The sequence below is a fragment of a genome, unplaced genomic scaffold, assembly GCF_019419815.1.
Source record: "Pyrus x bretschneideri cultivar Hongxiangsu unplaced genomic scaffold, Pyrus_bretschneideri_v1 Contig17, whole genome shotgun sequence".
Taxonomy (NCBI): Eukaryota; Viridiplantae; Streptophyta; class Magnoliopsida; order Rosales; family Rosaceae; genus Pyrus; species Pyrus x bretschneideri.
Window position 1 is genome coordinate 6,120,058 of NW_025999468.1, and position 16,369 is coordinate 6,136,426.

The 16,369-nt window shown below is 33.4% G+C and overlaps 1 protein-coding gene and 1 long non-coding RNA gene across 5 annotated transcripts; one reads left to right on the forward strand and one right to left on the reverse strand.

The window, feature by feature from the left end:
* The first annotated feature begins 8,180 nt into the window (after nt 1-8,180).
* On the forward strand, nt 8,181-11,903 carry LOC103933357 (WAT1-related protein At1g25270-like). 2 transcript variants are annotated; one of them, XM_048581825.1, is made up of 7 exons: nt 8,181-8,433; nt 10,060-10,119; nt 10,332-10,448; nt 10,581-10,836; nt 10,949-11,107; nt 11,320-11,471; nt 11,571-11,903. In XM_048581825.1, the coding sequence occupies exons 1-7, from the start codon at nt 8,225-8,227 to the stop codon at nt 11,617-11,619; spliced, it is 1,002 nt and encodes a 333-aa protein (XP_048437782.1). In that variant the 5' UTR covers nt 8,181-8,224; the 3' UTR covers nt 11,620-11,903. The 2 variants fall into 2 exon arrangements, with proteins under 2 accessions (XP_048437782.1, XP_048437783.1); XM_048581826.1 differs by lacking the exon at nt 10,332-10,448.
* An 836-nt stretch (nt 11,904-12,739) lies between these two features.
* Nucleotides 12,740-16,141, reverse strand: LOC103933340. 3 transcript variants are annotated; one of them, XR_665109.3, is made up of 6 exons: nt 15,957-16,141; nt 15,447-15,791; nt 14,913-15,089; nt 14,238-14,625; nt 13,103-13,192; nt 12,740-13,011 (listed from the first exon to the last, which is right to left on the reverse strand). It is a non-coding gene; the product is annotated as an uncharacterized LOC103933340 (long non-coding RNA). The 3 variants fall into 3 exon arrangements; XR_001951879.2 differs by having other exon boundaries at nt 14,238-14,620; nt 15,447-16,141; XR_001951878.2 differs by having other exon boundaries at nt 15,447-16,141.
* Between the last annotated feature and the right edge of the window lie 228 nt (nt 16,142-16,369).

Consider the following 16,369-nt stretch of genomic DNA (forward strand, 5'->3'; position numbering starts at 1 on the left):
AAAGTACACTTGAAGGGATTAAATTGAATATGTGATCTAGCACCAGATTTTTTTAAAATTTTTTAATCTTTTGCAACGACTAATGTTCAAAAACCCCTTATATTTTCTAGAATTGTGGTTTGCATGTATTTTATGGTTCTCTTATAACAAAATAAATGAAGGAATTCAAAAATTGCATGAGCTATAATGAAAGGTTCTATTTAACTTATTTATGTGTTTGCTTACGTACAATAGCATCTTAGGCGGAATCCTAATTGTAACTGGGTTATATAATGATGATGATGATGATGATTCAATTTCCACAATCACCCACCAAGAGGGTCCCAAGACCCGATCTGTTCCATCCAATCCGTCAACGTGACTGTCATAGAGATGCTGGTCCTAGTGAGCTTTCAATCTCACTTGCTGCTATGGATACACAAATTAAGAAAAGATTAATATTTTTTCCAAAAAATAAATCAATAATGAAGGGATTGAAAAAGAGGAAAGGTGTTTCCAAATGTGTAGTTATATATGCCTGCCTCTGGGTTAAAGGAGGAACTCCTTTTTGAAAACTTACCTGATGCAAAGCCAGTGTAGAATGTGAACTTTATGAGATCATTTTCCTGTAATGCTTTGTGTAATTGGGTCCTTACATTTAATCACACCTTTAGGTTTAGTCTAAGGAAGGCTTTAATACGCGATAGGTGAGAATCCTGCCGAATAGTTATGAATGCATTCACACATTTAAAGAGTTGATTATGTCTCTCTGCACTAAAAAGGAGCCAACATCGGAAGGTTTTAAAAAGAAGGGGCATTTAGAATTAGATGCCTCATTGTGCTATTTGTTAGATTAAACATCTATAGCTTTTAAATTTTTTATTAAACATTTTATTAATTCAAAATTACACAATTTTTCATTATATATAATGTACCAATTAATTAATAATTATTATATTAATATTCCAAATCTCCTAAAATCTAGTAGACATATGTTTTAAAAATCTAAGAACTATTCAAATTTGATCTATTTCTACTTCTAACGTGATATATATTTCTGCCATTTTCTTCCACGACCATTCAACAATCTTTTCGTGCCATTTCTTTGCTCAGGTCAGTTTACACTCTTCCGTTCTCCCTTGTCAGTTATATTCATTTCCTTTGTATTTTCATTTTATGCACCTCTTTATTTGAGTATCCGTACCATGGTACATTTGGGAAAAAGATTATAGTGGTACATGGTATTAGGTATGTTTCAATTTAGCATTGTACATTTGAGGATCCTTACCATGGTACATTTAGAAAATAGAGTCTAGTGGTAGATGTTAAAAGGTAAGTTTCAATTTAGCATTGTACATTTCTAGCCAATATGTTGGTACGTTTCAATTTGGCATGGGTACATTTTTATAAGTAGTGGTACATTTCAATTTGGCATTGGTATATTTTAAGCCAATATTGGTTCGTTTCAAATTGGCATAGGTACATTTCTATCAGTATTGGTACGTTTCAATTTGGCATTGATATGTCTCAAACCAATATTAGTACGTTTCAACAGGACATGGGTACAATTCAAATTAGGCATATGGATAGACGGAGAAACACACATTAACCATATATGCAATCCTCTTCTTTATGGAACCTCCTCTTTGTTCTTCATGAATCCATTTTGAGAGACTCCTTATTTGGGAAAGAAATCAAGATATTTTTTTTCTTCCAAAGAATCAAGATGTTTGTAGTGTTCAAATGGCATAGTAATCGTAAAGATCACAACATGCAAAGCAAGAGTTCTTCTTTCAACACTAAATGAAACAATGATGGATTCTTCTCCATCAGCAAATCCTTAATGCTCTACTTGAACCAATATTTTTATGGTTACACCATTCCTTAAAGCAGCATAACCGATTATTAGGTATACTTGTTGAACCATGAAACGTACCTCAAGTTTTGCAAATCTCTGTTGGAGATAAACAGCATGAGGTACAGATAATATACAAGTGAAAGTGAGCTGTAACAAAAAAAATAAAAATAAAAGAAAAAAATTGTTCAAAATTCAGGAGATAATATTGATGATTTAATAGTTAATATCCATTAATAATCCCTTAAAAAGGGACAGATACTTTTGATGATTTAATAGTTAATATATCCCTTAAAAAGGGGCATAAATTCTGACACGTAAAAAAAAAAAAACTCCATCGACTAAAAGATAAAGTGGGAAATCAACATATAATATTTTTCATTTAAAAGAAATAAACTAATGATATGTAAATAAAAAAAAAATTAAATGCTTAGGTGGCCATTAGTCCAAGCGTTTTGATCAAATCTTTAAAAGACACAAAAGTTTAATTAAAAAAAATGTAGAAAAAGAGCGGGGCATTCTAAGCATTTCTTATCCCAAAGGTAGCTAGACCAGCTAAAATGATGTAGTTTCGTCCTATTTCATTGTGTAATGTAATCTATAAGGTGATATAAAAAATAAGAGAGTATCCTTAGCATTTCTTTAAAAAAATGAGAAGCCGGCTTAAGAGGATCATGCCAACTAGGGGTGGAAATTTTCCCCTTTAATTCGCCAAATTTAATTAGGGTTTGGGATTCTGAAATAGAGATTAGGTTTCAAATTAGGGTTTTTTAAATTGGGGTTTTAATTAGGATTTTCATTTGGGAATTCTCAAGTAGAAGCACATTTTTGTTTATAGATGTATTAACTAACTGTTTTTGTTGTATCGTTGATTGAACATTGTTTGGAAATTGAGAAAATCTTTTCAGACCACGTAGCAATAATTTATGATGGTTAATTATTAATTATATTTCGTGGGTAACGTAATATGTTCTGACTTTTTAGTGACTAATGGAATATTATTGCTGGTGTAAAACATTGGTCTACACTAAACAGTTTGATTCAAATCTGTTTTGTAGGAATTTTCTTATTTAAACTTTCAAGGGGACAAGGTGCAAGAGTCGCCTAGCTATCAAAAGTTTTTCCCTCAAAGTGGTACTGTATTAGCAAGGACTAGGATCTTGATTTGTAGTAGCTTTGTCACAGCTTTAAGACGGTTAAGCAGAAAGAAATAACATTTTGTTCGATTGATTGATTTAGCTCGGCTTTGATTTTTAGGAAAACTAATGAAAATGGCTTGCAAACTTTGAGTTTTAACGATAAGGACGAAATAAATGGTAAAGTGAATAGTATCAGAATTGATTTTTTAGTGTAAAAATGTGATTTTTCGTTAAAATGAATAATACCTGGAGTTTTTCGTTAAAGTTTTTTTTCGTTGGTTTTATACAAAGTAATAATATTCTGACTTCCACATACCTAGGCTTCAAAACTATTGCTCTTGCATTTAACACTTTTACTTTGGTTTTTTCTCTGTTATAAGCAGAAAGAACTACTTTAACTTAGATGTGGATGAGGGAAGGTGGTTCATATATATATATTTTTTATCTTGTAAACTTTAACATCGGATTTTGTTGGAATCAAATTTGCACATCATCGTGTTTAGTGGAGATGTGCAAACTCGACTATCTGTAAAATAGTAAACAACCCAATTGACACTATAGGGGTACAATCAAAAGCTCTCCGACGGTCAAATTAGTAACAACCTAAAACTCAAGTAATTGGTAAGAGAATAAGCAAAGTACGTAAATCCCACTATAAATTGTTTATCTCGTCATCATTCTGTCTCATCTTTTACCAAGTAATTAGGTAAACATGCCCTCAAACTATAAATACTACCTTTCCACCTAGCTGTAATGGCCACTTATCTCTCTCTTCGGCAGTGGTCACATTATACATTTATCTGAATTACTATCATAACACATTAGATAAGAAGATTTAGGAAACCATTGAGGAGGATATATATACGCATTTACCTGATTATGCACGTCTTCTAAATTAAACTCCAAAAGCTATCTTTATATGGGCACCAGAGACAACGTGAAAAAAGAAAGAAAAACCCCCAGTTCAAGTTATTATCGTTCACTAGTTTAAATTGAATCTTATAGATGAAGACCTTCCAAATTTGACAGAAGGGTATTCAAATTATTATTTGTCTCTGGAAAGGTTTTTCCAAATTAAATTAACGCAAGTTAAGAAACCTTCTCAATTATTACGATTGGAAAATGGACGAGTTGAAAATTCATCCAACACAAAAATTTATGAAATCATCTTGTATTTCGAACATACTAAAAATTTTCTCTTATAAAAAACTTTAATATGATACTACGAAAAAATATAAAGTTGTTACACAACGTAGAAATAACCGTGACCGTCAGTGTAACACACGCGCAATCTTTGACAAGGAATTCACTTTGCATGGTTCTTTCAACAGTACAAGTGGGTCCAACACTGGCATCTGCCACATAATTCACCCTTATAACACAGCGCTAGCCGGCCAGTTTTCACGACTCCAATACTCTCATTTCGGAAACTTACTAGTGGTCCGACACTGAATATTGTACCCTATCCTCAATATACACGCGCAATCTTTAGTAAGGAATTCACTTTGCATGGTTTTTATTGAGGATCATATAATGCACCATATCCTTAGTATTGTACTTTTTCCTAATACTACAATGAATATCGTACATTTTCTCAAAAACAATATAAGTGGTCTGACACTGGAAATGTATATAAATAAGGGAAAATTTGATGTGAGTTCAATTTTGCGAACCTTTATGTGGTATAGTCCAATTTTGCTTGATTATTGACTTAGGTCCAATGTCTCATTGTACACATCAACTTATTTTTATTCTCTTGCCAAATTTATCCTTAAATTGACTAATTAAGTAATTAATATATTATTATTATTTTTGTTTTTCCTTAAATAATGGCTAGACTGAGGAATTCGAAGATTCAAATTTTGAAATTCAAATTTGAGTAAATAATGCATAAATTAGGAAATTTAAATATATATTTATTTTTACTATAAAGGGCAAAACGGGAATAAGATGAGATCAATTAAACCTAAACTGGTAAGAACATCTAATTGGATTCAATCCAAAAGTAGCTGATTTTTTTGGATCTGGATCTAAATTGGACTATACCACATAAAGGCTCACAAAATTGGACTATACCACATAAAGGCTCACAAAATTGGACTCACATCAAATTTTCCCTTATTTATATACATTTCCAGTGTCAGACCACTTATATTGTTTTTGAGAAAATGTACGATATTCATGTGGTCTGATCACACGTTATTTGTGAAACGGAAAAGTGGCAAAGTGGCGGCCTTAATTATTTATGTGGATGACATGATAATAATGAGTGATGATTCGGAGGAGATGATGAAATTAGAACAAAGTCTTGCCGCTGAATTTAAGATGAAGAATTTGGGAGACTTGAAATATTTCCTTGGAGTGGAAGTCGCCCGGTCATCTAGAGGTATTTTCTTGTCTCAACGTAAATATGTTCTGGATTTACTAAAGGAAATAGGCATGCTGAGATGTAAGCCTGTGGACACTCCCATCATAGAGAAACATTATTTGGGGATTTATCCAGATCAAGAACTGGTTGACAAAGGTAGATATCAAAGGCTAGTGGGGAGGCTGATTTATTTGTCTCACACTCGTCCGGATATTGCCAATGTCGTAAGTGTGGTTAGTCAGTTTATGCACTCACCAAGTATGGATCATATGGCGGTAGTAATGAGAATCTTGGCATATTTGAAGTCTGCCCCGGGAAAGGGAATTTTGTATGAACATCATGGACATATGAGGATTAAGGGATTTACTGATGGTGATTGAGCAGGTGATGTGACTGACAAACGGTCTACATCTGGGTATTTGACATTTGTTGGAGGTAATTTGGTTACGTGGTTGAGCAAGAAGAAGAATGTGGTGTCACGGTCCTCTGCCGAAACCGAGTATAGGAGTGTGGCACATGGTGTGTGTGAGATCCTTTGGCTACGAAAGTTGCTTTGGGGTCTTGGTTTTAAACAGAAGGAGGCGATGAAATTGTATTGTGACAATAAGTCTGCTAGAGCAATAGCTAAGAATTCGGTACAGCATGACAGGACTAAGCATGTTGAGGTTGATAGACATTTTATCAAAGAAAAGCTAGAAAAGAAGATTGTGTCAATACCGTTCGTGAACTCAGAGGAACAACTTGCGGATATCCTTACTCATGTCATGTGTAGTAGGAGGTTCGATGACTCACTTAGCAAGTTGAGCATGTGTAACATCTATGCTCTAACTTAAGGGGGAGTATTGGTGTAAGTCTATATTTTAGGAGAAAATGAATGTAAATATTTTGTAATTATTAGAGTCATGTTGTAGGAAGGATATTGTGACCTTTAGTTTTGTTTCCTTTTGTAACAAGGATTGTATGTACTTTTATTCAAGATTATGGAACACAAAAAAGTTAAGCCGTAAAAGGGTAGGAAAAAGATTCCTTAGCCTATAATAAGAAAGCTAAGTAATTAATTAGTTGATGGTGAGCCTTGGAGCAATAGAAAGGTTGCTCTGTTGTGACTGAAAGATCACGGGTTCGAGTTGTGAAAATGGTCTCTTTGCAAAGAAAGGGTAAAGTTTGTACCATAAATGTTCTCCCCCTTCCCCCATCCTTTTTCAAAGTGGAAAGCTTTGTTGGCTTGGAACACCTATCTTGATTATATCTCTCTTGTCCTATCCACCCTTATTAGTAGGCGAAATTCAGTGGCTTTATACATGCCACCTCTTTTTTGGTTCTTATGAAAAAGGTTTTTGTTAAGGATGGGGTTGTTCCTGTGTCCATATTTTATGCCAAATAATTTGACAAAATAAGATACTTATATTAATTAACTCCCAATATCCACAACAAAACAAGCTAAGATACTTATATTAATTAACTTCCATAATCCACAACAAAACAAGCTAAGAATCAATTTTATCATTGGTCCATATTGTATGGTAATATAGAATCTTTACGTCGCCAACTAACTACAACATTGAGTTCGCTTACATTTATAATTATATTTTTAGAAAACTTCATTTAATCCTTAAAAAAGATGAGTTTTAGATTATAACTTTGTGTAAGATTAAAATCCAATTTTAGTCCCTAGTACATTTAATCATCTCATTTATTAGTTATATTTTGATGTTTTATTTATCTTTTTATTCCTATTTAATGTATTAATTACATTGAAATTTAATTTTCATTTCATTTATCATAATATGTTAATGTCTACATTTAGGCAACTAATTTTTTTTTTTTTTATAATATATAGTCCGATAACAATTTTGTATGTTCTTCATCTATACAAACATATACATGCATTTCCGTACATACATTTTGGTATACACATTTGAGTTTATTTATTTATTTATTTTAATACAACGATATATTTTACACTAAGGCGAGGAGGGTTCGGCTAAGCTACACAATAGACAACTTAATTTGGTATCGAATTCACCATCTACGAGATTCGAACCTAATACCTCTCATTTGAGTATTGACTTTCAGGTACATTAATTCAATATACTATATTTCGATACATACATTTTGGTACGTACATTTTGGTATTGACATTTTGTTACATTAATCGGTACATACATTTCAGTACATATATTTCGGTACGTACATTTCGGTACTATATTTTGGTACATACATTTCGGTACATATATTTCGGTACATACATTTCAGTATTGATATTTAGGTACATTAATTCAATATAATACATTTTAGTACATATATTTAGGTTCATTATAATATATTTTGGTACAATTATGTAGGTACAAAAAAGTCAATTATATATATTTCGGCACAGTACAATCATGTATTTATATATTTTGTATCACCAAATTTCTTTTAATATTTTCTCATTTATGTTCATTAATAATTAAAGAACTAAATATGTGGCATATTAATAAAATTAAAATTTTAAATGGAGAGATTAAATAAAAATGCACATTAAATAACAAAAATTGAATATAAATTTTGATAAAAGTACACTTGAAGGGATTAAATTGAATATGTGATCTAGCACCAGATTTTTTTAAAATTTTTTAATCTTTTGCAACGACTAATGTTCAAAAACCCCTTATATTTTCTAGAATTGTGGTTTGCATGTATTTTATGGTTCTCTTATAACAAAATAAATGAAGGAATTCAAAAATTGCATGAGCTATAATGAAAGGTTCTATTTAACTTATTTATGTGTTTGCTTACTTACAATAGCATCTTAGGCGGAATCCTCTCTTTTCGGAAACGTGGAAAGGATTTGAAACTCGGTTGGGTTAGCAGGATATCTTAGAGAGAGAGAGAGATACGATGGGGCAGAAACAGATGTGTTGCAGTACTAGTATAGTGCAAGGGTTGAAGCCAGTGATGATGATGCTGGTGGTTCAGGCGGCATATGTAGGGATGAATATATCTTACAAACTGGTAGCAGAGGTTGGAATGAATTTCACCATCCTTGTTGCCTACCGTAACATGTTTTCTGCAGCCCTTATGCTTCCTTTTGCCCTTATATTTGAAAGGTTCGTCAATGATCATGATCTCTTCGAAATTGATATATGATAATATGCTTTCTGTCTCTGTCTCTGTCTCTCTCATCTCTCCCTCTCTCTCTCTCTCTCTCTCTCTCTCTCTCTCCTCATTTCATTTAGCTAACTCTTGTTATTTAACTTAGGGCGCTTTAGATTTTGGCCCTTACAATTCATTATTTTTAGATAAAAACCCATCTATATTTAAAGATCCAGTTTAAGTCCTAATTTAAAATTTGCAAACATATAGGAGCACTATTGACCTATTAATGCAATTTATTTACACTCATGCCACTCATACTTTATGGTCCCTTTTTCAAATTCCTAAATTTATGCCAAATTAAAAGTAGTAGAAAAAGTGAAATAAAATGAAAAAAGTGTTTGCATTAACCGTATCTATGTTAAACTAGAAAAGTAGTCTTTTTTTTTTTCGTGATATATTTTGTAGAAATTTTATCCATATTAATTGGTAGGTAAATTAGTTTGTTCCAATTATTTAAAAAAAAAATTGCTACACCTATATTATATATTTTGAATCAAATAACATTCCTCTAACTTGTAGGTAAACTATTTTCTATGTATTGTTATATATGTTAGACACGTTTTGTTGTTGTATAAACATGAGTGGAACATAATATTGTTGATTTTATACATCAAACTGCATTTCTTTTGTTATAGGTAAATTATTTTCCATGTACAAGTACTTATGTTAGGCAGGTTTAGTTGTTGGTACGTACCTACACCCATGGTATAATTGGTGTAGGTAAATTATTGGAAATTAATTTGTAGTTAGGTAATGAACATTTTGCATCATTGGAAATGAACATTTCAAAGAGTAGGTAGGTAAATTAATTTGTTCTAATTATATAAAAAAAATTACACGACACCTAGTTATATTTAATTTTTCCAATTATTAAAAAAATTTATGCTACACCCAACCAAATAGCATTTCTCTAACTTGTAGGTAAATTATTTTCCATGTATTGTTAGATATGTTAGGCAAGTTTTATTGTTTTATAAACATGGGTGTAACATAGTATTTTTAATACTATGCATCGAACTACATTCCTTCTTAATATAGGTAAATTATTTTCCATGTAATTAGTACATATGTTAGGCACGTTTTGTTGTTGGTATATTATTTTGCATCATTGTAAAAATGAGATATTATATTACACCCATGGTATAATTGTTGTAGGTAAATTAATGTGCATGTAGATAATGAAATACAATGTTCTAATATATTAATAAAAATGGATAAATTCAAAAGTATTCAAGAGTAGGGTGAAAAAACTAAATCGAATAGTTTTATGAAAATTCAAAACCTTTCTAAAAAATTAATATGCAATAAATTTTTAACATTAATGTCTTTTCTTTCTTGTTGCAAAATCATTTACTATTTCCTTACAATTAATTGTCTACATCAAGTATGTAATAGGGGTATTTTAGGAATGTGAAAAATGTAAAATGTGTGAATTAATATGAAGTTAATGAATTTGCTTATGTGGATCCTAGTCATTGGGTTTTCTTTGAGTAAAAAAGTTATGTAGGGTTTTATATGAAGAAAATTGAGTTTGAAGGGCTAAAGTCATATTTTCATTTTAACTTATAAAATAACAGGAACAGGCCCAAACTTACCCTGGGTATCCTGTTTCAAGGTTTTATCTCCGGATTATTGGGGTAAGAATGCTAAAACATATTCAAAAGTTATTGATTTCCCTTTTGCATGATTTTTTTTTTTTTTTTTTTTTTTTTTTTGCTCTTTTATAATATACCTCGGAGATAAACAAGAATTTCTAACATTAAAGTTTAGTTTGATGTGTTTTAGTCATAATTAGTGTATTTCAGTTTTTATTTTTATTTTTACTTCTGTATACGTTGAATTATTGCAGGGCAACCATGGCACAAAACTTTTACATAGAGAGCTTAGGCTTAACATCGGCAACATATGCCGTAGCCTTCAATAACCTTATTCCAGTCATCACGTTCCTCGTAGCATTATGTTTTAGGTACGTAGTTGTACAGAAGTAATTACTTAATTAATTAAACATACTTGTACATAAGTATTTACTTAATTAATTAAACAGCAGTTTCAGATTCGAACATGTAGATTTAGACTAATATGTAAAATTAATTCTCAGAATGGAGAAGTTAGCCCTTGGGACACGCACGGGAAGGGCAAAAATTGTGGGTACATTGGTTTGTGTAGGAGGCACAATGATCTTCACTTTCTACAAAGGCCACGAGATTGTCATTTGGTCGACGGACGTAAACCTTTTACGTAAATATTCCCACCAAAACAGCCACGTCTTGCACAGAAACACTCGCACTCAGTTGCTGGGCTCCGTCTTAGCACTCTGCAGTAGCATCTCTTTTGCACTGTGGCTGATATTTCAGGTTATTAATAAATTAATATATATAATAGTAACCAGCCATGCATTCATAAATTAATCCGTATGATTTGTTTAACATTGTGTTGTAATATTAACTTGGTGTATATACAATAGAGAAGAAAATGACTAGGGATTACCCTTGCCAGTACTCAAGTACGGCCCTGATGTCTATCATGGCATCAATGCAGTCCACTGTGTTTGCCCTCTGCAGGGAGAGGGACTGGAGTCAGTGGAAGTTGGGCTGGGACATCAAACTTTTCACGGCAGTGTATTCGGTAATATGACTGACTAAGCTCTTTGCACCATCTGTATTTAGCTTAGCATGCCCTGCCTTATCTGTATTTAGCCATAAGCAATTTTCTGCTGCCGAATCCTTGTGAGCTACAGTTTCTCCATATCCTGCCTTATCTCTGTATTTAGCTTAGCATCCTCAGTTTGTCAAGACTATAGGTTGAGCTGTTCCACACCTGTGTTTTCTATGATGTAGGGAGTCATTACTTCGGGATTGGTTCTTACTCTGACCGCATGGTGTGTGCGCATGCGAGGGCCTTTGTTTGTGGCTATTTTCAACCCTCTTGGCCTTCTGCTGGTGGGCTTAGCTGCGACGTTGTTGTTAGATGAGAAGTTACACTTAGGAAGGTAATTTACTTTGGTCTTTTTTCTGGTTAAATTATAAGGGAGAAAAAAAACAGAAAACTGCATGAGAAATATTTCTAATATCTCTGTTATGCCCTGCAGCATATTAGGAGGGGTTTTTATCATCTGTGGGTTATATATTGTTTTGTGAAGTAAAAGAGAGGAACTGAAGACGATGACAGAACAGCCACCATCAGTACTTGAAGAGTCCCATTCATCGCCAGTGAGCAGTGAGAGTACTTGTGATGAAATCAGTTAGTTTTTTTTTTGTTAAGTGTGATTATGTTAGTTGGTTTTCCATTAAGAGAGGTTATGTTAGTTTTGTGTTAAGAGAGATTCTGTAGCAACTCTTGGACAAAAGTTTGTAATGCTCATTCAGTTGAGCTTAACGTGGATGATAAACAACTCTTTCTCCTCTACAATCCTTCATTTCTTTTCTTCTGTTGTTCATCTGCTTTTCTAAAGCTTCCACCTCTACTCCTCCTATTCAATTCAAGACAGGTGTTCTCTAAAGCTTGCACCTCTACTACTCCTAGACCCTTGGTGGCCGAACCGAAAAGTATAAACCGAATACCGAACCGATCCCTTTTCGGGACTACATTTCTAAAACCAAACTGAAATAAAATTTGGTATTCCCGATTCCAGTATTCTCGAATTTGTTTTGAATTTTTCAGTACGATTTTGTAAACTGCGGTGGTAGCGATGGCTGGTTCATCGGTGGCTGATTCGTTGTGGTGGTGATGATGGCGGAAAGGAGGGTCAAGAGGGAGGTGAGTAAAAGGAGAGGAGATAAAGGGTAAGTCGAGCCGGTGGCGATGAAATGGTATAAAAGGAAAAGATGGTTGGCGGCTTGTGTCTTAATTAGTCCTAGCCTTTCTGCACGCGCTTTGCGCATGCGAAAGGCTTTTTTTACATCACGGCGCACAACGCGCGGCATTCAGTTTTTTTTTTTCCTTTCACATCTATGCATACGTAAGGATATCTTTACTACAAAAAAAATTCATACGTGTTCTTTATGCCTTGCCATGCGAAATGCCTTTTTTACATCACTGCGTGCTACGCGTACGTAGCATACATAGTTCTTTTTTCCGTTCCACAATTGTGCATGCATAAAGACATCTTTACCATAAAAACTTCAAAAGGCATACAAATTTCGTTTGAAAAAGCTTGGTTATGGTTCGTTATAACATCAATTCATATTTTTTTGTAATCCAATTATTCAACCAATTTAAGGTTGTCAATAGAAGGTTGTTGACTGAAGTCAACTGGGGAAGAAAAACTAATTAGATTTTATAAGACAAATATCAGTACACTGCAATATTCACCACATTGATTTTTGTTTTGTTTAGTGAGATGAATAAGTCAAACAAAAACATTAGAGTTGGAAGTCCATACTCACTCCGAAACCCACTAATTGACCTTACGAATATGAAATGTTGGCTAATTCTACAGATTTCCAAAATGCCATTGGGCTTGTTGACTTCTGAGGATGTTAATCCACACATATATGTTTAGAAATTCACCACTTATGATAAACAAATACCTGCATACTTGAAAAACACCAAAGGAACAAACATAGAATCAACAATTGAGCACTAATTGAAGAAGAAATTGGTCCGGTTAGAGAGAATCACCATTCTTAAACCGAATTGCGGATGTTTGCCCTGCTTTTTCATCGTACTCTTTGTTTGGCTCTTTTATAACTTCAATCAATGAACCTCCTCCTGATCCAAAAAAGAAAGATTTTTTTTACTCAAAAAACAAAATGGTCGCTTAATTCGAAGTAGTAACCTGGAGAAAACAGAGTCATAAGTGTTGTGCTAAAACAAATGACAAATGTTTAGGGCCTGTTTGGTATCCTATTTGAAAATTTTTATCATTTCTCAAAACATTTTTTAAGAACATTTCTTGAAAACAATTTTCTTTAAGACTCAAAAATTTGATTGGTTTGCAATTTAAAATTTTTAAATCTTACGACTTAAAGTAGAACAAAGAGATCTAAAAAGACGGGGGGTTGCAAGAGAGGTAGAAAGAGAAGAGAAGAGGAAAGAAAGTAAGAGATGATTGAAGGAAAAAAGAAAGAAGAAAGAGGATCGGACGAGATAGAGAGGAAGATCAGTGAGAAAAAGAACCTAAAAAATGAAGAGAGCGGGTTGGAGGAGAGACAAAAAAGGTAAAAAAAAAGAAAAAAAATGAGGAGAGAGAAAGAAGAAAAGAAAGAGATAGATTTGAATGAGGGAGAGAAAAGAAAGGAGCGAGTTTAAGCTTAAAAACTCTAAAAACCCACTTTTTATGTTTTCAGAAAATAGACTATATTTTTGAGTTAATCTTGAATTCAGTTTTTTAAAATAGTCTTATCAAACAAGTTTTTAAGACCTAAAACTTGAAAATTGTTTTTAAGTTTAAAAAGTTGGATTCAAGTACATTACCAAACAGACCCTTAGTTTTTTAACCTATTTACTCTTTTACAGTAATAATTGGCAACAAAATATATAACTTGAAATGAAGAGTATTCACAATAAAGAAGTAAGGATGATTGTCTAGCTTTCGAAGGGCTGGCTTAAGTTGTGGTCATAAAAAGCAAGAGGATCGATACATAAGAAAATAAATATGGATTCAATTTGCTGAAGCTCTCAATATGTCAAAATTTGACAAATTAAAGAATCAGCGAAAGCCATAGAAACTATACATATAAGAGGAAAGAGTTATGTATTACGCTTACCACCTCGATGAATAAAAGAAACGACAATGGCCAAAAGAATATCTAACCTAGGTGCTAATCTTCAGCTTCCTCCGCATCCTAGGTTTTGACAGAAAATTTGGCGCCCATAGATAAGCATGCAATGGTTACTTTTAAAAATCATTCAGCAATTCCTTGTGAATTCTACTTCCATTGAACCTCAAAATCAATTAGCGGTCAAGGGTAAAGCAATTAAATAATTAATTAGTCTGAACGATTGTATTAGAAATTTGAGGATATATTAGGTACTGAACCCCACTTATGAAACTCTGAATAAAATTACATGCGCAGATAACCCCATTCCATTCCATACAGATCAAGCAAGCATCTTACTGGTTGTTCTCATAATCTGGTTGCGCATAAGATCACCAACAACAAATAACTCCTCCATTGACGGAGGAGAGACTCCCACCTTTTCTACACAAAAATTATCAACATTAATTAAAAAAATCAAAGAGAGTAACAATTCTAACTTTCGCATGATAAAACCAAAAAAATAATCTGAATGCAATGGCAACTTAAAAGATTAAAAGGGTCAATTTGGTTACCTCTAAAGTCTAAGAAAATTTGAACATAAAGTCATTATTTCCGTATCATCACAACTATACAAATTGAAGAGAACTACGCAACCATTGGCAATATAAAGCTTTAAACTTGAAATCACAGGACTCGAACTTAAAGCGTGGAGCTAAGGCTAAACATACCAAAATACTCATAACACACTACCCCTCGCCATCAATCTTCAGTAACTCATCTCTCTAAAACTCCTCAAGTCCTTCCCACTGCCAAGAACCAGAGTAACCTTCCTCCGCCGCAACCAGAAACTTCACTTCATCACTCCAGAACGCTGACTTTCATCCCTATACGCCAGTATCCGTTCCCTGCGAGTAAACAATAGTTCAGAACAGAACCTCAAAAACCATATATCTCGGGTCAGCTCATAATTATAAGAGTAAAAAAGTAAACCCAAGTTCTGAACTATTACACTTGGAATTTAATACAAACTAAACCCAAGTTTTGAACTAATTAAAACTCAACAAATATCGGGAAAAAAAAAATTCACTTTACGGCAATGCAACAATTTTGCATAATACTACTTTACACAATGAAAAAGACTCAAAATTTCGCTTTTTTTTCCTACATTTTCTCAGTAACCAATCAGGCCAAACACCCCAAAAAATCACAATGAAAAACCAATAACAGGCTAAATTTCTTCACAAAAATTCAAGAAAACTTACTCAATCTGCAGAAGAATTTTCTGGTGATCCGGATGGAGATCCGCCCACTTGGTACCATAACTCGCCGGAGTCTTGTCATTAGTAAACAAAGACAATTGATGTTGCTGCTGCTGCTGCTGAAATCGCGGCTGTTGAAACAGCAGCGTCTTCTGCTACTGCGGTGGTTGTTGGGAGAAGAAGGAGCTGCTTTGCTGAAAGGGCTGCAAGGGCTGTTGAGTTTGAAACGGCGATTGCTGCTGCTGCTGTTGACAGTTGTGGCTGCGGCGTAGAGAATAACGATGTGAACGCCATTGTTGTCGTTACTGTGGGCTGGTTTTGGGATTGAGGTTCGAAAATTGGGAAAGACTGCATAATATTCTTAGAAAAAATAATCAATGACTTGAATTTTGACATAGTCTAGAATGTTCAAGAATAGCAAATCAACCATGAATACTTGGCGTTGGATTCATGGAAGCAAAATTGAGAAAGTAAATGAAATAATTTAAACTGAAACGATAAAGAAGAACTTACAAACCAAAACGTACGGACGATTTCTCGCTAGATTTCCAAGGAAGCAAAATCTTCAGCTGATGCAAAACCTATGTCGTTTGGCTGGTTTTAATGAAACTGTCCTTGATTAAAAAAAAAAAAAAAAAAAACTGAAGTAAGTGGAGCGGTTGTATTGAGGAAAACATGGGAGCGGTTGTGTGTGTAGAGAGACGAAGAGGAAGAAGAGGGGGGTGGGGGGTGGGGGGTGGGGGATTTTTATTTCTTTTTTTAATTTCTTTTTCTTTTTTCTCATTTTTAATTCTCTTTTTGTTTAACATATTTTTCTTTTTTGTTTTTGACAAAAGTATGCCTGCTATTTTGTTTCTATTATTTTCACTTAGTTGTGGATTTTTTTTTGTGAAGCCTTGAGACACCAAACTCGCTTTCTGGCTTTC